Genomic DNA, 22,593 nt, shown 5'->3' on the forward strand with positions numbered 1-22,593 from the left:
GCTATATGAAGTGAGGTGAAAGTGGTAGTTGCTCAGTTGTGTCTGACTCTTTGTGACCCAATGAACCATAGCAGGCCAGGGTCCTCTGCTATATAGTAGGTCCTTATTGGTTATCCATTTCAAATATAGCATACTGATTGCTTTTAAAAGTTCTGGGCAAGTTACTTCATCTCTCATGGCCTCGCTTTTTTTTTTCTTTTTGCCTCTAAAATAGGACAATAATACTCATCTTAAAGCACATTTAGAGGTCGGCATGCATTGGTATATGGAAAATACCTGTCATAAAGTAGGCATGCCATATAAACTTGCCCATATTTCACAGACTGGATCATAGCTATCTGTGTTCATATCTTACCCACGGGCTACCTCCCTCTCCTCCAGGCAGAGACTTCTCATAATTCTTTCCTGCTTCCAGATGAGCTATTTCAAATCTTAAAAGATGACGCTGTGAAAGTGCCACACTCAATATGCCAGCAAATTTGGATAACTCAGCAGTGACCACAGGACTGGAGAAGGTCAGTTTTCATTCCAATCCCAAAGAACAGCAATGCCAAAGAATGTTCAAATTTTTCAATAGAATGTTCAAATATTACAATATTCAAATTACAATCATCTCACATGCTAGCAAAGTAATGCTCAAAATTCTCCAAGGGCGGCTTCAACAGTATGTGACCTGAGAACTTCCAGATGCCCAAGCTAGATTTAGAAAAGACAGAGGAACCAGAGATCAAATTGCCAACATCCGTTTTATTGTAGAAAAAGCAACAGAATTCCAGAAGAACATCTACTTCTGCTTCATTGACTACTCTAACACCTTTGACTGTGTGGATCACAACAAACTGGAAAATTCTTCAAGAGATGGAAATACCAGACCACATTACCTGCCTCCTGAGAAATCTGTATGCAGGTCAAGAAGCAACAGTTAGAACTGGACATGGAACAACAGACTGGTTCAAAATTGGGAAAGGAGTACGTAAAGGGTATGTATTGTCACCCTGCTTATTTAACTTATATGCAGAGTACATCATGAAAAATGCTGAACTGAATGAAACACAAGCTGGAATCAAGATTGCAGGGAGAAATATCAATAACCTCAGATATGCAGATGATACCACCCTTATGGCCAAAAGCAAAAAGGGACTAAAGAGTCTCTTGATGAAAGTGAAAGAGGAGAGTGAAAAAGCTGGCTTAAAACTCAACATTCAGAAAGCTAAGATCATGGCATCCAGTCCCATCACTTCATGGCACATAGATGGGGAAACAATGGAAACAGTGAGAGACTTTATTTTCTTGGGCTCCAAAATCACTGCAGATGGTGACTGCAGCCATGAAATTAAAAGATGCTTGCTCTTTGGAAGAAAAGCTATGACCAACCTAGACAGCATATTAAAAAGTAGAGACATTACTATGCTGACAAAGGTCCATCTAGTCAAAGCTATGGTTTTCCCAACAATAGTCATGTATGGATGTGAGAGTTGGACCATAAAGAAGGCTGAGCACTGAAGAATTAATGCTTTTGAACTGTAGTGTTGGAGAAAACTCTCGAGAGTCCCTTGACTGCGAGGAGATCAAACCAGTCAATCCTAAAGAAAAGCAACCCTGAAATTCATTGGAAGGACTGATGCTGAAGCTGAAACTCCAATACTTTGGCCACCTGATGCGAAGAACTGACTCACTGGAAAGACCCTGATGCTGGGAAAGATTGAAGGCAGGAGGAGAAGGGGATGACAGAGGATGAGTTGGTTGGATGGCATCACTGACTCGATGGACACGAGTTTCAGCAAGCTCCGGGAGTTGGTGATGGACAGGGAAGCCTGAGGCGCTGCAGTCCACGGGGCCGCAAAGAGTCGGACACGACTGAGCAACTGAACTGAAGTGCTTATTAGTATAGTGTCTATCGGCACAAAACAGGCAAGATAAGTACATGAAAGAAAGTATGAAAGCATGAGTCACTGGCCGCCACTTACCCTCCCGGGTCGAGAAGCTAAAACTGACGCAACCAAACGAGAAAGAGACCGAGGCCTTGTCCGGACCAATCGAAGCCCGTCCTCTGGGGGCCCGCCCCATTTCGAACCCTAGTACCTGGTCTCGGAATTGACCAATCAGCGTTGAATCCCGCCCCAATGTTGAAACTGCCGCTTCTGCTGCGAAGTAACGCTCCCAGGAGCGTCCCGGCTCCGCCCCACGCCTGGCCAATCAGGGCGCCCGAATCAGGTTCCGCCCCCAGTTGGTGACGCGTTGGGTGGGCCTGGCGGAACTCTGGGCAACGCTGGATGCGGCAGGCCGCTTGATTCCCCGACTTCCCATCGGTGAGTGCGGAAGTGGCGGGCCCCGGGGTTGGAGAGGAGTGGTTCGACCGATTGTTCCACGTGCAGTTCCACGGAGCGTCCGGGTCCCGCGATGGGAAAGAAGAGGGAGGCCGAGTCTCCCATTGCCGGGGGGGACGTCCCGCCCCTGCGTTCCGCTGCACTGCCGCTGCCCCAGTGTGTTTCTCTTTTGAACGTTGCCTTCCCGTCGCCTTGGCGCAGCTTTGGCTTTCCAGAGCGCCGTCAGCGCCGTCAGAGGTTTTCTCTCCTTAACGATATGCGAGAACGGAGGCCCAAAGTCGTTCAGTCAGATGGGGGCGGGAACCGGGATCAGGCTGTCTTCCCCACTTGTTTGCACCTCCCACCGCTGTACTCGCAACTCCACTGTCCTCCCTTCCCTGCGTGGGTGTATGTGAGGGGGCGGGTCTCTCTGCTTTAGCCCTTGCAGCCGGGCCTTGAGGAGGGGGCCCGGATATGTGTGGTCCACAGGTGAGGAGTGTGGGTGGAAGGACTGGGGTCAGGGCAGGGTTTCTGAGAGCAGGGTATCTGACTGGACCCAGTGTTAGAAAAGGATCATGTGTACTGGAGGAGACTGAATTTCTAGTTGGAGGAATCTGGGCTTGGAGCTCAAGAGAGAAGATGAAGCCTCTTCCCCTAAGGGCAGAAATCTCTTCCAGAGGCATCAGTGTGTCCTTGAGCCCAGATCCCTGGGGGGCCAAAGGCTGGAGAATGAGGAGGTGGCTTCCTAGGCCCCCCTCCACACTGTTTGGGGAAAGGTTGTCATAATGGACCCTGGAGCCACATTTGGGTTCAAATCCTGGCTCTGCCACTACAAGCAGTGTGACTTGGGGCTAGTATTTTAATTTCTCTGAACTTCTTCAGTTGTTTAAAAAAACAGAGAAGAAGGGAGGGCAGGAGAGAAGGACGAGTCCCTTCAGAAATTTGATTTGTGTTGAATTTGAAAGTTATAATGTTTTACATTTGTAAAACATTGTCCTAATTGTCCACTACAAATTAAGGTGTTGTTCAGTCGCTCATTCATGTCCAACTCTTTGTGACCCCATGGACTGTAGCACGCCAGGTTTTCCAGTCCTTCACAATCTCCCAAAGTTTGCTCAAACTCATGTCCATAGAGTTGGTAATGCCATCCAACCATCTCATCCTTCTCCTGCCTTCAGTCTTTCCAAGCATCAGGGTCTTTTCCAGTGAGTCGGCTCTTCGCATCAGGTGGCCAAAGTATTGGAGCTTCAGCATCAGTCCTTCCAATGAATATTCAGGGTTGATTTCTACAAATTAAACTAGTTATAATTTCATAGTTGAGGTTGTTAAAGGGGAGAGATTAATCTCTTTCGACATGTCAGGAAACATGCTCTGGCTAGTTTAACAATAATAAGCATTTATTGAGTGCTCATTGTGTGTGCCAGGTATTATACTAAGGTTTTTTTCTAATTAAAAAATATTTTGGCGGGTCTGAGTGTGGCATCTTAGTTCTCTGATCAGGGATCGAACCCATCCGTGCCCCCTTGCATTGGAAGTGTGGAGTCTTAACCACTGGACCACCAGATATAATATGCATTACCTCCTTTAGTCCTTACAACAGTTTTATGAGGTTGATGCCATTATCATCTGTTTGGCAGATGAGGAAACTGAGGCACAGAGAGGTTAATTAACTTGCCCGAGGTTTCCCAGTTAGGGAATATCAGAGTGGGGATTTGACTCTCTGGCTCTGAAGGGCAGCCTCCTCATTGCTGTCATGCTCTCTGTCTTGGCTTCAGGTAGGAGAACCCAGCCCTGAGGGCAGTCTGTGGTCCAGGAGTTGGTGACATCTGTTGTGGAAAGCCCAGGATGGTGGAGATCAGGGACCTAGTTCAGCTGCGGCAGCTCAACCTGGAGCTCCTGAGGCAACTGTGGGTCGGGCAGGATGCCGTGCGGCGGTCCATGGCCAAGGCAGCCTCAGAGGTAAGCACCTTGGCCAAGTCCCTGGGGTGAGAGAGGGGCTGCCTAACCCTCAGGCCAGAATCAAGGCCTTCCAGGTCCTCTTATGCAGTGCGCCCATTTTACTGATGATGAGAAAACTGAGTGAGGCCCAGCATGGGAAGGTATGGCAGAGGCTGAGCAAGGATGAGGAGCTGGCCTTCATGCCTAACGCAGGCCAGCTGGGTGGATGGCTGCTGACCCAGCCTCTCTGTTCCAGTCAAGCCTGGGCTCAAGCAGCAGCCATGACTCAGAGATGCCATCATCCCAAGAGATGTCCTCAGTTTCCTCGAGAGCCTCCTGCCCACAAGATGCCCACCCTGGTGACCCCTGTGATAGGTACTGGCCTGGCGAGGCCAGCTCTGGGATGAACACTCTCCCACCTGCCAAATGCCTACATCAGGAGTCCCCAGGCCCTCCGAGGCCCCATTCAGCTCCCTTACTGGCCATCTCAGACTCAAGTGACTCAGAGCTTTCAGCAGAGCTGGACAGTCCAGGAACCCAGGAGGCCCAGGCCCTAAGGTCCATCTTGGCTCAACAGGGCAAGTTGTCTAAGGTAATGTGGGAGAGTGGGGCAGCCATTGATGGGGCTTCCTCGAACCTCAATTTCCCCTCTGACAGATGCACTCACAGGCAACCTCCCTTCCAGGGTGAGAGGCTCTTGGGAGGTGCTATGAGTCATGTCCTGCTTGGCCTGAGTGCTTGATAAGTTGTGGCCGTTAGTTTTTCAGAGAGCACTTTGGGAAGAAGGTGACCAGCCCCATTGTGCAGATGGGAAGACCTAGGTTCAGAGGACAGACTTGTTCACAGTCACACGTGGTGGGGGGAGTGGGAGGTCGAACTCTTGTCCTCCAGCCCCCAAGTCCTCAGCTGAGCCCTGGGGCCTACGTCAGGGTGTAAGTTAAGACATAGCCCCTTTCCTCCCGTCAAGGTGGGGCCTCCTTTGGGCTGGGCCTGCTAGCACAACCTTGCCCCTCTTTGCCTCCCTCCTCAGCCAAGAGTGACCAAGAAGGAGTCTCCAGTGCCTGAGAAGAGCTGGCGCCTGAGACCCTACCTGGGCTATGACTGGATTGCAGGTGTGGCCCTCCCTAGGGCCTGGAGATTGGGGGTGGGGGGCCCTAGCTTGCTTGTGCACCTGCCTGAGCCCCCACCAGGTGGGAGAATCTTCAGTACCACGTCTTCTGCCTCGGCCCTTGGCACAGTGAAAAGCACAGAGATGGTGTTCGCCGAGTGTTTGTTGAATGAATGAGAGCTGCCTTATTTTTTTTGGCATTTATTGTGTGCCAGGCCCTGGGAAACTGTATGTATATCATCTCTTTACGTTTTCCCTGACTCCCCCAGCAACCTCAGTTGCCTCCTGGATGAATGGCCTCTGGCCTCTTTCCAACCCCATTGTCATCCATTTTTGACTCAACAGCCAGAATGAATTTTGAAACCTGGGAATCGGATCACGTCATTCAGAATACTTGGCACTTAGTGTGTACGCTAAGTCACTTCAGTTGTGTCTCACTCTTTGCGACCCCATGTAGCCCGCCAGGCTCCTCTGTGCATGGGATTCGCCAGGCAAGAATACTGGAATGGGTTGCCATGCCCTCCTCCAGGGTATCTTCCCAACCCAGTGATCAAATCCAGGTCTCTTACGTCTCCTGCATTGGGCAGGTGGATTCTTTACCACTAGCACCACCTAGGAAGCTAGCACTTAGAGTAAAATCCAAAATCCTTATCTAGACTTCTGAGGTATGATCTGGCCCGGTGACATAACCTCTAACCATCTATCTTCTGACTCTTCACTCCAGCCTCGCTGGCCTCCTTGCTGATCCTTGAACCAGCTGTGTGCTCATGGCCACCTGCCTTTGCACTTGCTGTTTGCTTTGCTTTGGCGGTGTTGTGCAGCACACGGGATCTTAGTTCCCCAACCAGGGATTGAACCCATGCCCCCTGCATTGGAAGCATGGAGCCTTAACCACTGGACTGCTATGCAAGTCCCTCTTCCCTTTGCTTTGAATGCACTTCCCCAGATTCACACCTGCTGGTTCCTTTTCATCACTGAGCACTCAGTTCAAATGGCAGGCGCCTTGCACGAGCACAAGGTCGTAGGACCACTGCCTCTGCATCCTTGCCTGTGGCATCAGCTACTGTTGTGTTCTTCATTCATTCCTTCTCAGAAATCATCTTGTTTGCTTGTTTCTTGTCTGGCTCATGAGCTCCGTTGGAGCAAGGGCCTGGCTGTCTTTTCGTTGCTGTGTTCCGTGAACCTAGAATAGGGCCCGGCACACCGTAGGTCCTCAGCCAACACTGGTTGAAGGAGTGAGTGGACAGTCTTCAGAGCTTGGACTGTTGGATCCTCACTTTCATGAAGGAGGAAACTGACGCACGGAGAGGCTGAGTTCCTGCCAAGGCAGGGGCTCTGTGTGGCTGCTGGGCCCCTGTGGAGGTGGGGACATAGTCCCTGTCTGCCAGCTCACCGCCTTGCTTCTTGTCTCTGGGAAAGCGGAGGCGCCTGCCCCGTCCCTGCCCTGTGTCCGTGTGCACCTCTCTCCTCCTTTCTGAGCTCCTGTCTGCAGCCTGTCTGTGCATTTGTGTGCTTGGCCCCATTCCTTCTTGATTCCCAAAGCTCTTGCTTCCTGTAATTCTCTCCTGTCCTCCCTCCACCATGATTCTGCTCCGTCCGCGTATGAACACAGGGAAGTATTAATGAGAACTGATTTCACGGAGCGCTTGTCCTGTGCTGGGCCCTGTCCCAAGAGCTTTCCTACCATTAACTTCTTGACTCTTCACAATCATCTGATCAGGTGGGTAGTGTTACTGTCCCCATTGACAGATGAGAAGGCTGAGGGCCAAGAGACTGAAAAGCTTAGCAAAGTCTCACATCCGGTTGGGGTAAAGCTGGGAGTATTAATGAGAACTGATTAAGACTGTGACTTCCCCTCCTGTTTCTAGTTAACACCCGTGTTCTTTGCTTTTCTTTATCATGAAACTCTAAAGGCCATCTTGATTCTCCATCTCCAGTTTCTCTCCCTGACTTTTTCTTAAGATCAGGCTTTAGTCCCTGACACCACCCCAGGTTAGCTGTGACCACTGCGTTACCAGCTGCCAGCTGAGTTCTCAGTCCACACACTTTTTGGCCCCTGAGTAGCATAGACACAGTGGCCACTCCCTCTTCCCTCCCCGAAGCTCTTTCTTCCCTTGGCTTCCAAACCTGGGCACCCCCCTGGCTCTTCCCCACTTCCCTGGCAGCTACATCCAGTTTCCTCTGCCAGATCTGCTTTCTTGTTCCAACCTCCAAACTCCCTAGGCCCCATCAGTGTTAAGACTCTCCTCGCCCTCTTCTCACCCACTTAACCCATGCTGCTCCTCTGAATTCCAGACTTGTGTATCTGACCTTCTTCTCTGCCTGGTTCACTAGGTGTCCTAAACAAATCTCAGGTCCAAAATCAAGGTCCTGACTTCCACAGCTTTTGGTCCACCCTCCCGCAGTTTTTCCTATGTCTATTGGCGGCAGCTCTGTTCATGGTGCTAATGGCCATAATCTGGAGATCAGCCTTGATTTTTCCTCTCCTTTCCAATACATACATCCTCGTAGCCCTGCCTTCAACATATTTCTAGAATTCACCGTCTTGTCTCCACCAGGATGCCTGCAGTAGTCCCCTAACTGCTATGCCTGCTTCTTCTCACCTTGCTGCAGCAAGAAGAGGAATACTCTAAAAGTACATGGCTAATGTGATCGTATCACTCCTTGTCCCCAAACCCATCAGCGGTTTCCCAGTCACATCTCCTCCACTCTCACCGCTCTGCCCATTTCACCTTCTGAGTGTAACTCCAGTGTACCAGCACACACCTGCCCCAGGGCCTTTGCATTTGCTCTTCTGTCTGCCTGGGATGTCCCTATGGCTCCTTCCCTCCCTCATCAGGTCTCTACTCAGGTGTCACGTCCTCAGGGAAGCTCCCTCTGTCCCCTCTGCCCTCCAAGCTCAGTTTCCTGACTCTCTCTCTCACTTCCTGATAGGTGTCACCTTTCCCCATTGTATCCCAGGTTTCTTTAGCGACTGGTTTGTGGCCACATTAGAATGTAAGCCTCAAAAGGGCGGGGGCTTTGTCTAGGTTGCTGTTCTTTCCCCAGCACGTGAGACAGTGTCTGGCTTGTAGCAGGCGCTCTATAGATACTTTTTGCACAGACGATTGGGTATGCATGTGTCACGTGAGTTGAGGGACCCCTCCAGATCTGTACGTGACTCAGTGGCCTGGGGTGCCAGTGCTGAGCACCCCCTGAGTCTTGGCCTCACAGCAGCTTCTTTGTGCGTTGTCCCCCCAGGGTCCCTGGACAACACCTTTCCTGTCACCAGCAAGCCTGAGGCCTTCTTCTCGAAGCTGCAGAAGTTCCGGGAAGCCAACAAGGAGGAGTGTATTTGCAGTGACCCTGAGTGAGCAGGGGCAGGCACACGGTGGGCAGGGAGGCTCAGGCCGGCTTGCCCTCTCGCCCTGTCCTGCTCACCCTCTCGCCCTCACAGACCCCGGTTCCTAGGCCTGCAGGAAGGTGATGCTGTGGAGGGGGACCACGAATGTGAGTGTAAACACTTGGTTACCCCAGAGCCCAGCCAAGTCCTGGGGGCCTGGGGAGGCAGCTGAGTGTTGAGGACTCAGGGAGGGAGCCTGGTGTCCCGACGGGATGGTGAGCCCTCCCCTGGGGGTGGGCTGAGCTGAGGGGGTGGGGCTGAGCTGAGGCCTGGCCTCATGGGGAGTGGGGCCAGCCCTGTGCACTCACTGCCAGCCTCCCCAGCTGCCTTGTTTCCCACATGCCCCCCACCCCCTTCCTCTCCTCTCTGCATGTGGGTCATCTGAGGTGGGGGGGTTCCGGCTCAGTTACGTGAGCATCTGAGTCTATATTGTGGGTTTGTACGTGCAGCGTACAGTGTTTGTATCCATGTATGTACCTGTGTGTATGAGGCGTGTTCATGTGGACATACATGTGTGTGCACTGTGTGTGTGTGATTACAAGTATAAACACACCGTATATGTCCACAAATGTGACTATATGAAGCAGTGCTCTGTGTTTGCACAGATGACATTTGAATGTATGAAGATGCCAGCACGTGTGCACGTGTGTGTCATGCTTGAGTAGAAAGCGGTGCTCGGCGTGGTTCTGTGTGAGCACGTGTATGTGTGCACGCTTCGTGTACACGTGGGCGGGCCTGTGGATGTGGCCACTGGGGCTGTGCAGGGGTTGGTGGGCCTGTTGGAGTCCAGGGGGTCTAGGTTCCCCAGCTGAGGAGGGACTTCTGCTCCTCTCGGGTCTCACAGGCGTGTACTGTTACCGTGTCAACCGGCGCCTGTTTCTGGTACCTGCGGATCCTGGCACCCCCTGCCGCCTGTGCAGGAAGCCACGGGACCAGCGGGGTGCAGGGACCCTGGCGGAGCCAGTGCAGGTCAGGTGAGTGGCCCGAGTGGGCAGGACACCCATGGGAGTCACAGGGGCAGCGGCAGAGGGGAGCAGAGCCTGGGGCCCGCGGTCTCGAGGGGGTGCAGGTTGGGCCATTGCAGCCTGGAGAGACCTGCAGGAGTGCCCGCACTGTCACCGCCCCCAGGGTGAGCCTCCCACTGTCCGTCCTGGATCCCCCGCACCAACACCGCATCCACCGGCGGAAGAGCTTCGACGCCTCCGACACGCTGGCGCTGCCCCGGGTGAGGATGGGACTGGGGCTGCCCCCTGTCTGGCCCAGGTCTTCGGATGTGTCCTGAGGCCCAGAGAGGGCCAGGGACTGTCCTAGAGCCACACAGCGAGGCTGGGCTCAAGGACCCTAGTCTCTGGAGTTCAGACCAGGCCACTCACATCGCCTGTGCGGTACCTGTTTCCTGAGGGAGGCCAGGCCCCCCACCCCCCGTCTGCCCACGAGCTGATAACGCAGATGGGCCTGATTGCTCATGCTCCTGTGTGCTGTGTGCACAGCCTCAGGGGGTTTACCTTGTGGGGTCACGCAACAGAGAATGCAGCGGTGGTGGCTTAGTCCGATACTTGCGACCCCATGGGCTGTAGCCTGCCAGGCTCCTCTGTCCATGGGATTCTCCAGGCAAGAATACTGGAGTGGGTTGCCATTTCCTTCTCCAGAGAGTGCAGGTCCTGCTGTTATTCCAGTTTACAGATGAGGAGACTGAGGCAGAGGGGAAGTGCCTTGTCTGTGATCAGCCAGGTGGAACTTGGGGTCTTATACTTCCACGATGCCTCCCCCATAGAGCCAGCCTTTGGGTCTCCTGGGTAGGACAGGGGTCAGTGGGGACCCCACTCATTCCCAGTTGAGGCCGGGGATGCTGGGGTGGAAGCGAGGAGAAGGAGTACTGAGGAAAGTCAGTTTGCTCATCTGTAAAATGGGTCCAGTGTACTGTCCTCAGGCTTATGGGGTGGGCGGGGGCCAGGTCAGTGCGTCAGTACTTGTCGGGCCTGGAACAGAGCCTGGCACACAGGATGTGCCAGGTCCATCAGCATCCATGGCCTTCCCTCCGCCCATCTGTGGTCTGGGTCCACAGGATTAGGAAAGGGAGGCCTGGGGGAACAGTGGTGGATACAGACCTCTGCCCTGGGGGAGCCTCAGTTGTGGGGGACACTGTGATTGTTTGGGGGGGTCCCTTCACCTTCATGGGGGACACAGCCCTGTCCTAGAGGAGACTGCCAGTCCCGGAGGAGAGGTGCAGCTCCTCCCTGGGTTTGTCTGGTTAGTGGGGAGCCGTGCCCCCAGCCAGGCGCCTTAGCCCCTTGCTCTCCACAGCACTGCCTGCTGGGCTGGGACATTATCCCTCCGAAGTCAGAGGAAAGCTCAGCCCCCAAGAGCCTGGACCTCTGGTCCAGTGTCTCCCCTGAGGCCCACCATCAGAAGCTATCAGCCACCGGCTCTCCTTACCTGGTACGTCCAGGGTGCCCTGGGAGGGGCAGACACCTTGGAGCAGAGTGGGGACTGCAGAGTCTCTGAGGGAGGGATTGGGGTTGGGGGAGTCAGAACCTGGAAGCCTCTCTCTGTGGGCTCCCATCTCCCTGGCCCTGACCACCGGCACCTCTCCAGTCTCCATTGCTCCCCGCTGGCTACCCAGCCGTGCCCTCGAAGCTGACCCCAACTCTGAGATCCAGAAGGGGATGAGGCTGGATGTGGGGGGGACCCATTCCAAAGAGGCCCCCTCTGACATCTTTCTCTTCATTCCCTAGGCTGTGCCAACGCGGGTCCCACTCCCCACCCTGATCTGGTCAGAACCCTCCTCCATGCCCCGGCCCCGCTCACCCCGGCCGAAGCCCTGAGGACTGGCCAGTTGGAGGTGAGCGGTGCTCCTGCCATCATTTCAGCTTCTCCCCTCTGGCAGGGGTGCCCACGAGAGGGGAGCCTTGCCCAGTCTTCGCTGGAGTTGGACTCAGGTCCCACCTTCCTTCCTAGGCTGGGCCAGTGGGTGGGCCCCGGCCTGTCTCCTTCCTGGGGACACAGAAGGGGACCCTGGGGTTGGGGTGAGGGGATTCTGTGACACATTTGTAAGTAAAGCTCAGTGCTCCCTGCAGCCCCAGATTCCCACATGTGCCGGGTCTGTCCTGCCGATGCCCTCAGAGCCTTGGAGATGCCCTGGCCTCAGCCTGGCCCTCCTCATTTGGGGAAGGACACCTCTTGACAGCGTGCTCTGGGTGGGGTGGATCCAGCACTGAGTGTGGCTCTTTTGGGGGGTGAGGGTCCCCAAAGCAGGCTGGGGTCAAGGTCAGCATTAAAAGGCCCCCTCAGCAAGGGGCTTGGGGTCTCAGGCCAGCCCCTGTAGATGAGGCTGAAGCTGTGACAGTGGGGAGTGAATAACCCCCACTTGACCCCTCTTGACCCCTGACACCGGGGTCCAGTGATAAAGGGATACTCTTAAAGTTCCTGGGTCCAGTGGCTCCTTGTTTCCATCTCAAGCCCAATCCTAGAAACCAGGGATGATTCAGAACCCCAGCAGGGATCCCTGGGGAAACAAAAGGCCAGGAGGGTTCAAGTCAGAGGCAAGCAGCTCACCTCTGCCCTCCTGAATTAGTAAGCAGCACCTGTCTTTCCCCCATATGTTGAATAATAGGAATTTTCTAATTTGTAGGATAAAAATGGAGTAGCTGGGGAACCTAGGCCCAGGGAAGGCATGTGCTTTTTCTGAGGTTTCTAGCTTTGAGGGGTGGAACTAGGGCTGTGGTCTGTGGCTCCCACCTGGAGCTTGTGAAGCTGAGAAAACCTTTCCCCGTCAGTCACAGCACATGTATTAGGGTAAGTGAGGTTATGCCACAGCAACAAATTAATTCCCAGATTACAGTGGTCTGACATACTTATTTCTTGCTGACTTGCTCACACTACCTGTTTGTCATGGGTCACAGTGGGGCCTCTGTTTTGACATTGCCTTTTGGGGACCCAGACCAGTGGTGGCTCCACTGGTGGCTTCAGCCCAGAAATGACACAGGTCACTTCTGCTTGTGGTACATTGGACAGAACTAGTCACGTGGAGTCGGGACATGAAGGGGCGCATGGTATACTGGGTGAGTGTTACTGTCCTCTACGTCATGACTTCACCAGCTCTATCCCTGCAAGACGGACACACAGACCTTCCAAGCCATTGGCAACAATAACAGGCAATACAAACTCTCGCTTGAGTCTTCCCTCACTCCGTCTGGAGTTCCAACCTCCAGTGCTTCCATAGACAGGCAGGTAAGGTGCCTGGGAGTGGTGGGCACAGGGCTACCTGGCCAGCGCATATCCCTTCCATAGACTTTCAAGTCCAAATGCCTCTGTGATCATGCATATGTGTCTGTGGGCACTTTGAGCAGCAGGTCATGGTTTGCCACTTGATTCCAGTACCTGAAGAAATGAAGTCTCTTCCACATGTAATTTTTTTAAATCAATTTTTTAAAAATTTATTTTCAGTTGTATAAAACGTAACATAACAGGAACTTCCCTGGTGGTCCGTGTGTGTGTGTGCTAAGTCGCTTCAGTTGTGTCTGACTTTGCGACCCCACGGACTGTAGCCCGCCAGGCTCCTCTGTCCATGGGAATTCTCCAGGCAAGAATACTGGAATGGGTTGCCATGCCCTCCTCCAGGGGATCTTCCCGACCTGGGGGTCAAACCCGCATCTCTTATGTCTGTTGCATTGGCAGACAGGTTCTTTACCACTAGTGCCACCTGGGAAGCCCCTCTGGTGGTTTAGTGGATAAGAATCTGCCTGTTAATACCAGGGTCATTGTTCAATCCCTGCTCCTGGAAGATTCAACATGCCTTGGAGCAACTAAAGCCATGTACCACAACTACTGAGCCTATACTCTAGAGCCTGGGAACTGCAACTACTGAAGCTGGCCCACCATAGGGCCCACGCCCTGCAACAAGAGAAGCCACTGCAAGGAGGAGCCTGAGCACCGCAACAAAGAGCAGCCCCCGCTTGCCACAACTAGGGAAAGCTGCCTGCAGCAACAAAAATCTACTGCAGCCAAAAAAACCCAAAACACAAAGTTTACCACATTTATATGTGCAATTCAGTGGCCCTAACGTCCATTTACACTTTTTGCAGCTTTCAGCACCAACCATCCCCAGAATTTTTTTCTTTTTGCAAAACCAGAAAGGAAAAGTAAAAGTGTTAATCGCTCAGTTGTGTCTGACTCTTTGCGACCCCATGGACTGTAGCCCGCCAGGCTCCTCTGTACATGGAATTCTCCAGGCAAGAATACTGGAGTGGGGTGCCATTCCCTTCTCCAGGGGATTTTCCTGACCCAGGGAATGAACCCAGGTCTCCTGCACTGCAGGCAGATTCTCTATCATCTGAGCAGAGCTCCAATTAAACACTCATTCTCCATCCCCGCCTGCCAGCTTCTGGCAGCCATTATTCTTTTGCATCTCTATGAATTGACTAGGTTACCTCATCCAAGTGAAATCATGCAGTATTTGTCTTTTTGTTCCTTTTTTGGCTTCTTTGATGTAGCATAATGTCCTTGAGGTTTATGTTGTAAAGCGTCAGAATTTCCTGCCTTTTTTAAGACTGCAAAGTATTTCGTTGTATGGATGGACCACATCTTGTTTATCCATCCATCTACTGATGTACCTTTGAGTCGCTTCCACCTTTTGTTATTGTATATAATGCTGTTATGAACATGAGTGTACAAATGTCTCTCTGAATCCCTGCTTTCAATTCTTTAGGGTATAAACCTAGAAGAGGAATTGCTGGATCGTAGGATCATTCTGTGTTTAATCTTTTGAGGACCTGCTATACTGTTTTCAGAGGAGCCACTACACCATTTTCCATTCCCACTGGCAGTGCATAAGGGTTCCAATATCTCCACATCCTCACTAACAGTTATTTTCTGCCTTTTTTTTTTTTATATAATAGCCATCCCAATGGGTGTGACGTATCTTGTTTATTGTAGTTTTGATTGCATTTCCCTGATGATGGTTAGTGATGGTGAGCTTAGAGGCCATTTGTCTATCTTATTTGGAGAAATGCCTATTTAAGTCCTTTGCCCAGTTTTGAGTTGGATTGGTTTTTTTGTTGTTGTTCTTGTTTTCCCACATGTGATTTTAATTCAAGAAAGCCTGTGGGATTTCCATGGTGGGGGAGAATCCGCTTTGGTCGGGGAACTAAGATCCCACATGCCGAGGGCTAACCAAGCCCAGCAACTGCAACTGCTGAGCCCGAAGGGTGCAATGAAAAGATTCTGCATGATGCAATAAAGATCCTGTTTGCCACAACTAAGACCCAATGCAGCCAAATAAATAAGCAAATCATAATTTAAAAAAAAATTAAGCACGCGCTTAGACATATATGCCACCTGGTGAAACCCAGAGTTAGACATTAGAGTGAGGCAAGTAAGGTACTCATCTGGTGCAAAAGTAAGAAAGGGCCAGAAAATTCAGTAATCAAAATAAATCATATTTAAAAAGAATAGAGAGCCTGTGGGAGTCAGCGGTTTTGTTAGAAATACTTTGGCCGGAGGGAGAAGAGAATCTGGAAACCTTCTGTCAAACAAAATGACAACATAGACAGCTGAGATCACCGTCTAAGTTTAGCCAACCCAGAAGAGCAACAGCTTGAATGAGATAGAAATATTTCTCTCCCATAAAAGTCCAGACTGCAGTGCTAGGCTGTTAAGTCATCAGGGCCAGTGGTTTCTCTGGAAGGACCGTTCCTTTGAACATTTAGAAGGTTTCTGGCTTCTGTCTTGCCCACACAGCCGCTCCAGATCAACTCTGAATGAGCAGGCTGGGGAACAGGCTTTTTCAAACCTGAGGGACCCCAAGGATGAAGATCACAGGGAGAGAGGCCCTGCACAGAGCATCACGTCTCCAGCTCTGCCTCACTCACCTGCACCCCAGCACAGTCACTTCTGTCCTCCCAGGAACAGGCAAGCCATTCCTGATTCTTCCAGGCTGTCCCTCCCTCCCTAGGGGATGTCCAGATCCCTTCTTGTCCCCCTTCCTCTACCCCTTCCAGGTGTGCATCTCAGCTGGAGAGTCTCTTCTTTCACGAGGGCCTTCCCTGAACCCCTGGACCCCCAGATGCATCCACCCCATCACACACTGCACTTTCCTGTACTCCTCCATCCCAGCCCTTGTGTGTTTTCCTTTTTTAAATTTTTTTTGGCCATGCTGTGATGTACAGCATTCAGGATTTTAGTTCCCCAACTGGGGATCGAAGTCATGCCCCCTGCCATGGAAGCATGGAGTCCTAACCCTTGGACTGCCAAGGAAGTCCCCTTTATATGTTATTAAATTGCTACCCATGAAGTTCATTGCTTCAGTGTCTCCCTCTCCCCTGCTAGAATTTAAGCAGAGGTGGTATTTTCCTCTTAGTTGGAACTTTTTTTTTTCCTCCTGTTTTCTCAAAGCTAGTGGCTAAACTGTATTTCAGGATCTGGCTTTTCCCTCTAGCCTGGTCTCCCATTTACATCATGAAGGTGACGGGAGAGGAGAAGAGTTGTGTACTCAGTTGTGTCTGATTCTTTGTGATCCCATGGACTGTAGCTGCCAGGATCCTCTGTCCATGGGATTTCCCAGGCAGGGATGCTGGAGTGGGTTTCCATTTCCTTCTCCAGGGGATCTTCCTGACCCAGGAATCAAACCCAGGTGTCCTGGATTGGCAGGCAGATTCTTTACCACTGAACCACATGGAAAGTCCCTAAAGGCAATGGGAAGGATGCTTTCATTTCTCCAAACCAAAGGACTCTTGTGGTTGGACACCTTACATGCTTAATAATAGTGTCATTGTTTGTTGGCATAAATCCCAAAGGAAAAAAGCAAGATCATCTTTTTTGTTGTTTAGTTGCTCAGTCATGTCCAACTCTTTGTGACTCCATGGACTGCAGCACTCCAGGCTTCCCTGTCCTTCACTGTCTCTTGGAGTTTGCTCAGACTAACGTCCATTGAGTTGATGATGCTGTTGTGAAGGTTCTAGGCCCCACATAGGATTTCAAAGTCACACTCCCTGGCGAGTCCCAGTCCCTTCGCTGGATCTCCAGGTTGGGAAGTCTGAAGATCCCTTGTATCTTCCAAAATTGACGTCAGTCATTTAGAAATAGGAACAGGGGAGTCTGGCTGTGTCACAGCAGAGACACAGACTCTCACTGGCCATTGGTTCATTCGTTCTCTCATTAATTCATTCACCACACATACATCGAGCTCCTGTGCTAGGCGCTGTGCCAGGCTCTGAGGACACAGTGGTGAAGCAGACAACAGGGTCACTTCCCGTGGAGCCCCCCTCCCTGTGCTGGGACTGCAGTGAGCCCACACATGGAGGAAGTGCCAGGAAGAATGCTGGAGCAAGATCTGACCTCTGCTTCCCCCTTCTCTGTCTCACATCCCTCCCAGGTGAGGCTCCAGCCCTGCTGAAGCTTTTTTTCTGGCTCTTAAACCTGTTGGCTTCTCCTGGGCCTTCATCCACCCTGTTCTGTTCCCTCTGCTCAGAGCTCTCTCTATCCCCCAAACTCCTCCTCGGGCCTCAACTTCCAGGTCTGCTCCTCAGAGCCCTCCCCTGACCCCACGGGATTGGCCGAGGCACCTGAGTCAGGTCCCACCTCTGCATCCCCATCCTGTCCCGTTACGCTCAACTGTAAAGTTCCTCGAGGGCAGGAGCAGGGCCTGCCTTGATTTCAGCTCCCCCCGAGCTTGGTATGTGGCATGTGACGGGCACGCAGTAAACAGGTGTTTGATGGATGAGTGGATGAGTCCCCAGGTCTTAGGAAGACGGAGGCCATGCAGCACAGGAACGTGGAGAGTGTCCCAGGAATGTGGCTCCAGGGCTGCTCGGTTGCTTCTATAACTGCTCCTGGTTTTCTGTACGCCATGTTGTCCTGTGTCTCAGGCAGACTGTCAGAGGTCTTGCTTAGTACCACCCCCACCCAGCCCTGTAGAGTTTCTGACCTCCTGGATGAGAGGTAGGGAATGACTGGGAACAGCTGTGACATATTCCTCAACTACCAGCAGCTATGGGTCCCAGGCCCTTGGTGAGAAGATTAGGGAGTATGTGGAAACAAATGAGCCCCAGCTGGCTCCCCAAGGGAGCCTTCCAACTTCCCAAAGAACAGAAACATCTCCTGGTTGCCTTGTAGGAGGTGGTTCTCCTTGATGGGGTGAGAGACCAGTTCTGCTTCTCCAGCCTTGTGGAGGTGGACCGTTCATGGCCCAAGAAACATAAAGCACAGGATTTTCCAGGATCATTTCTCCAGGTGCCTTTTGAGCATAGCATCCTGACATTCTGAGGATGTACATTTTATTGCAACCAAAGTTCCTACTTGGCTTGCCCCAGTCTTGTGGGTCAGACCTGGTCCAACCGGGGAGCTGCATTGAAAGACTGACTTGGAGAGGGGCACAGAGCGTGACTTCAAAGAGACTGGGGTTCAGACAGCCCCTCCATCTCCCATTTGGGACATCTGAGTTGGAAAGGAAAAAGTAAAACTGTGTCTATTTGCAGATTTATAGAATATATATGGAAAAGCCTTAAGCCTCCACAAAAAGGCTGTTTGAACTATGAACAAATTCAGTAAAGCTGAAGGATAGAAAATCCTGCTTCCTAACTGTGTGTGAAAAACCTAGACAGCATATTACAAAGCAAAGACATCACTTTGCCAACAAAGGTCCATCTAGTCAATGCCATGGTTTTTCCAGTAGTCATGTGCAGATGTGAGAGTTGGACCATAAAGAAAGCTGAATGCCAAAGAATTGATGCTTTTGAACTGTGGTGTTGGAGAAGGCTCTTGAGAGTCCCTTGGACTGCAAGGAGATCAAACCAGTAAATCCTAAAGGAAATCAGTCCTGAATATTCATTGGAAGGACTGATGCTGAAGCTGAAACTCCAATACTTTTGCCACCTGATGTGAAGAACTGACTCATTGGAATAGACCCTGATGCTGGGAAAGATTGAAGGCAGGAGAAGGGGATGACAGAGGATGAGATGATTGGATGGCATCACCGACTCAATGGACATGGATTTGAGCAAGCTCTGGGAGTTGGTGATGGACAGGGAAGCCTGGCGTGCTGCAGCCCGTGGTGTCACCAAGAGTCAGACATGACTGAGTGACAGAACAATGAGCGTGTGCCTTTGGGCACTTCACCTCACCTCTGGCTCATTTCAGCATGCATACAGGGTGATAGTCCCAGGGAGAGAGAGGGACAGGAGATTAGACAGGCGGAGGGCTGCCCATGGGCTGGCCTGAGAAGAGGGTGATAAGATTCATGATTGTCATCAGCTCTTCCTGTCCCCCACCCCACCCTGTCACGAGACCAACATCATTCTAACGGGAACAGGGGCCTGCCCTCTCTGAATTCACTCAGTCAGGCTCACCCCTTCCCCTGGGAGGTTAGAAGGAATCAGGAATAAAGTATCAAGTTGGTTGATTGAAAGACTGGCTCTTCCCTCTGCTTCTTCCTTCTGGGCTCAGAGCACGTGCAGCGAATGTGCCGGTGGTCAGCTCTCCAGGTTGAGGGTTTTGCCCACAGGGAGGCGGAGGGCTTAAATCAGCTGTGGGGCTGTGGCGACCAGCGCCCTGCCCGTGGCTGACGCCCCAGGGTGTGACGTTGGTGGGCTGTGACTGTGCAGGAAGTCAAGAGGGGAAGCCCAGGCCCCGAGGGATCATGTTGTGGCTGGTGGGGGTGGCATGAGGTTGGTCCCAGTGATGAATATAGGTGCCTGCCAGTGGCTTAGGTGGTCTTTGGGGACATCCCCCTGTCGTGGCACCAGGCTGAGCCCTTACCACAAGTGTGTTCTCCCTCAGGTCCTCATTGTCTGTGGCCAGAGGCCATGAGGCTTCTCCCTCCCTCCCTAGAAACACCCCCTCACACAGCCCCTGAAACTCAAGAGATCCCCAGGCCCTACTGTGTGGTAGAACGCTGGAAGGACCCAGCACTCAAGCTGACAAGACTGTTCTGGAAGCCGTGACATCTCAGCAGGAGGGAAGGGGAAGCAGAGAGCTTTGAGAATTTTCCAGGTCCCAGATCTGGTGCAGGGCAGGGGGATCCTTCCTGCACCAGAAGGATCAGAAGACCCCAGCCCAGAGGAAGACCCAGCTGCCCATCCTTCCCACTCCCAACAAACTTGGATAAACTTCCCTGGCTCCTCTCGCCAAAGTCTACCTGCAGCGCGGAGGCGCACCCTCCTAGGTCTGTGTGGGGTCAGTGCCAGCTGCATGGACAGAGGACTGGACCTTAAGCCGAGGCCTGCAGTTCCGGGCAAGCCAGTGAGCCTCTCTGAGCCTCGTCCGTACAATGGAAGTTGGAGGATTTCCCTGGTGGCTCAGTGGTAAAGAATTTGCCGGCTGATGCAGGAGACACGGATTCGATTCCTGGTCCAGGAAGATCCCACATGCCTCAGAGCCACTAAGCCCTTGCGCCGCAACCACTGAACCTGTGCTCTAGAGCCCATAAGCAGCAATAACAGGCCTGGGCGCCCTAGAGCCTGTGTTCCGCAACAAGAGATGCCACTGCAATGGGAAGCCCATGCACCGCCGCAAAGAGCAGCCCCTACTTGCTGCAACTGGAGAGATGCCCTCGCAGCAACAAAGTCCCAGCACAGCCAAAAATAAATAAATAAAATTTAAAAATATATATATGGTTGTAATGCTACCTACATACAGGGGTGTGTAGAGGAGTAAATGAGACAGTGGGGTAATGAAATGCTCAGCACAGTAACTGGCACTTAGTAAGTGCTTCATAAATATGAGAGTATTATATGAAAACAAGGGCTCATTGTATATTGCAAAATAGGAGTCCTGTTTTTGGGGCAGTCTGCTTCACCTGGCCTGAAACACAGAATTGAGAGAGGGTGAGAGGGGAAATTCTAGGGACTTCCTCCAGTGAATGACTGATGATGATCTCTGCCCGAGTGTCCCTGCTGGCATGGACTCCTGTGGGCCTGCAGGTCTGGGAGGGTTGGGTGGGTGGTGGGTGAGAATGCTTCTGCAGAAGACTCACAGGCCTAGAAACCATTAAGGCTTCCAGGAATCCTTGGGTTCAAAGTCTGGGGGCGTGGGATGGTATGGGACACAGCCTGGAAGATAGTGGCTGTGGGTGTGGGGTTTACACAAGCCTCCATCTGCCTCCTCCTTCAGGGATTATTGCGCAAACTTGACTTGTCCATGGCCTCCCTGCCTGGCTGTGGGCTCTCCTTGACCTTCATCACCCCTGGAAACCAGCTTTCAGGGAGCCAGCTTGTCGGCCTGCACCTTCCTGTGCCTCTCAGTGAGGCCCTGCTGGGCTCATTGGATCTTCTCGCCTTGCTGGGCGGGGGGCCTGTTGAAGGGCAGGGGTATTCCATCTGCAAGCCCAGGAGAAAGGCCTGATAAGGACCCAGCCTGGCTGACACACCTCAGACTTCCAGCCCCCTGGACTGTGAGACAGTATGTTTCTGTTGTTTAGGCTGTGCAGTTTGTAAGCCTTTGTCATGACGGTCCAAGGGGACTAAGATACCCTTTGTGCCAGGAAACTCCTTGCCGGGCTTGGGGAAGTGGAAAGGAGCTGGGGGAACCTGTCCAGCCCCCACCTGTGAGCCCTGCATCCCAGAGCTGTTCTGGCTTGGGCTTCATTTTTTTAAAATAAATTTTATTTATTTATTTTTGGCTGTGCTGGGTCTTCATGGCTGCATGGGTTTTCTCTAGCTGCAGAGAGTGGGGGCTACTCTTCCTTGCGGTGTGCTGACTTACTGCGGTGGCTGCTCTTGTTGCTGAGCACAGGCTCTAGGGCCAGAGGGCTTCAGTAGTTGTGGCTCCTGGGCTCTAGAGCTTAGGCTCAGTAGTCATGGCACACGGGCTTAGTTGGCCCAACACATATGGAATCTTCTTGAACCAGGGATCAAACCTGTGTCCTCTACATTGGCAGATGGATTCTTATCCACTGTACCACCAGGGAAGTCTGTGTTCAGTCGCTCAGTCATGTCCCACTCTTTGCAACCCTGACCTCATTGTTCTGCCTGGAAATTTGGGTCACCTTTCCAGACAAAAGGGCCTCTCTTGGGTGATGTGTGGTGGAGAGGAGGAAAGATGGGCACTTGGGGAGTGAGTAAGCAGAGAGCCCTGGAGACAAGGCTCCCCACCTACCTCTGCCTCAGTCACCACCAAACTGAGACCCAGCCTGGCCCACTCTTAGTTTCCAGTTATTCCAGCCCCTGATACATCTGCAGATTTTATAATCCTGAGAGTCACCTGTCTGCGGAGCTTATTAAATGCAGGAGCTCATTGCTATGATAAAAGCTGGAATCAAGATTGTCAGGAGAAATATCAGTAACCTCAGATATGCAGATGACACCACCCTTATGGCAGAAAGTGAAGAACTAAAGAGCCTCTTGATGAAAGTGAAAGAGGAGAGTGAAAAAGTTGGCTTAAAACTCAACATTCAAAAAATGAAGATTATGGCATCTGGTCCCATCACTTCATGGCAAATAGATGGGGAAACAATGGAAACAGTGGCAGACTTTATTTTCTTAGGCTCCAAAATCACTGTAGATGGTGACTGTAGCCATGAAATTAAAAGACGCTTGCTCCTTGGAAGAAAAGCTTTGACCAACCTAGACAGCATATTAAAAAGCAGAGACATCACTTTGCCAACAAAGGTCTATCTGGTCAAAGCTATGGTTTTTCCAGTAGTAATGTATGGATGTGAGAGTTGGACCATAAAGAAAGCTGAGCACTGAAGAACTGATGCTTTTGAATTGTGGTGTTGGAGAAGACTCTTGAGAGTCCCTTGGACTGCAAGGAGATCAAACCAGTAAATCCTAAAGGAAATCAGTCCTGAATATTCATTGGAAAGACTGATGCTGAAGCTGAAGCTCCAATACTTTTGCCACCTGATGCGAAGAACTGACTCATTG

At 51.8% G+C, this 22,593-nt stretch overlaps 1 protein-coding gene across 10 annotated transcripts; it reads left to right on the top strand.

Annotated features, from left to right (window-relative positions):
• Positions 1 to 2,182: 2,182 nt before the first annotated feature.
• On the top strand, positions 2,183 to 20,317 carry LOC122452182 (migration and invasion inhibitory protein). 10 transcript variants are annotated; one of them, XR_006272617.1, is made up of 12 exons: positions 2,322 to 2,483; positions 4,082 to 4,265; positions 4,501 to 4,836; positions 5,275 to 5,356; positions 8,593 to 8,701; positions 8,789 to 8,841; positions 9,579 to 9,708; positions 9,863 to 9,959; positions 11,039 to 11,173; positions 11,470 to 11,576; positions 15,473 to 17,105; positions 17,846 to 18,445. XR_006272617.1 is itself a non-coding variant. In XM_043485640.1 (11 exons), exons 2-10 carry the CDS (start codon positions 4,152 to 4,154, stop codon positions 11,557 to 11,559), a joined length of 1,146 nt encoding a protein of 381 aa, XP_043341575.1. In that variant the 5' UTR covers positions 2,322 to 2,483; positions 4,082 to 4,151; the 3' UTR covers positions 11,560 to 11,576; positions 19,508 to 20,317. The 10 variants fall into 10 exon arrangements, 9 of the variants coding, with proteins under 9 accessions (XP_043341569.1, XP_043341575.1, XP_043341571.1 ...); XM_043485640.1 differs by lacking the exons at positions 15,473 to 17,105; positions 17,846 to 18,445 and adding an exon at positions 19,508 to 20,317; XM_043485636.1 differs by lacking the exon at positions 15,473 to 17,105.
• Positions 20,318 to 22,593: the final 2,276 nt, after the last annotated feature.

This window comes from Cervus canadensis, chromosome 13 (assembly GCF_019320065.1).
Source record: "Cervus canadensis isolate Bull #8, Minnesota chromosome 13, ASM1932006v1, whole genome shotgun sequence".
Taxonomy (NCBI): Eukaryota; Metazoa; Chordata; class Mammalia; order Artiodactyla; family Cervidae; genus Cervus; species Cervus canadensis.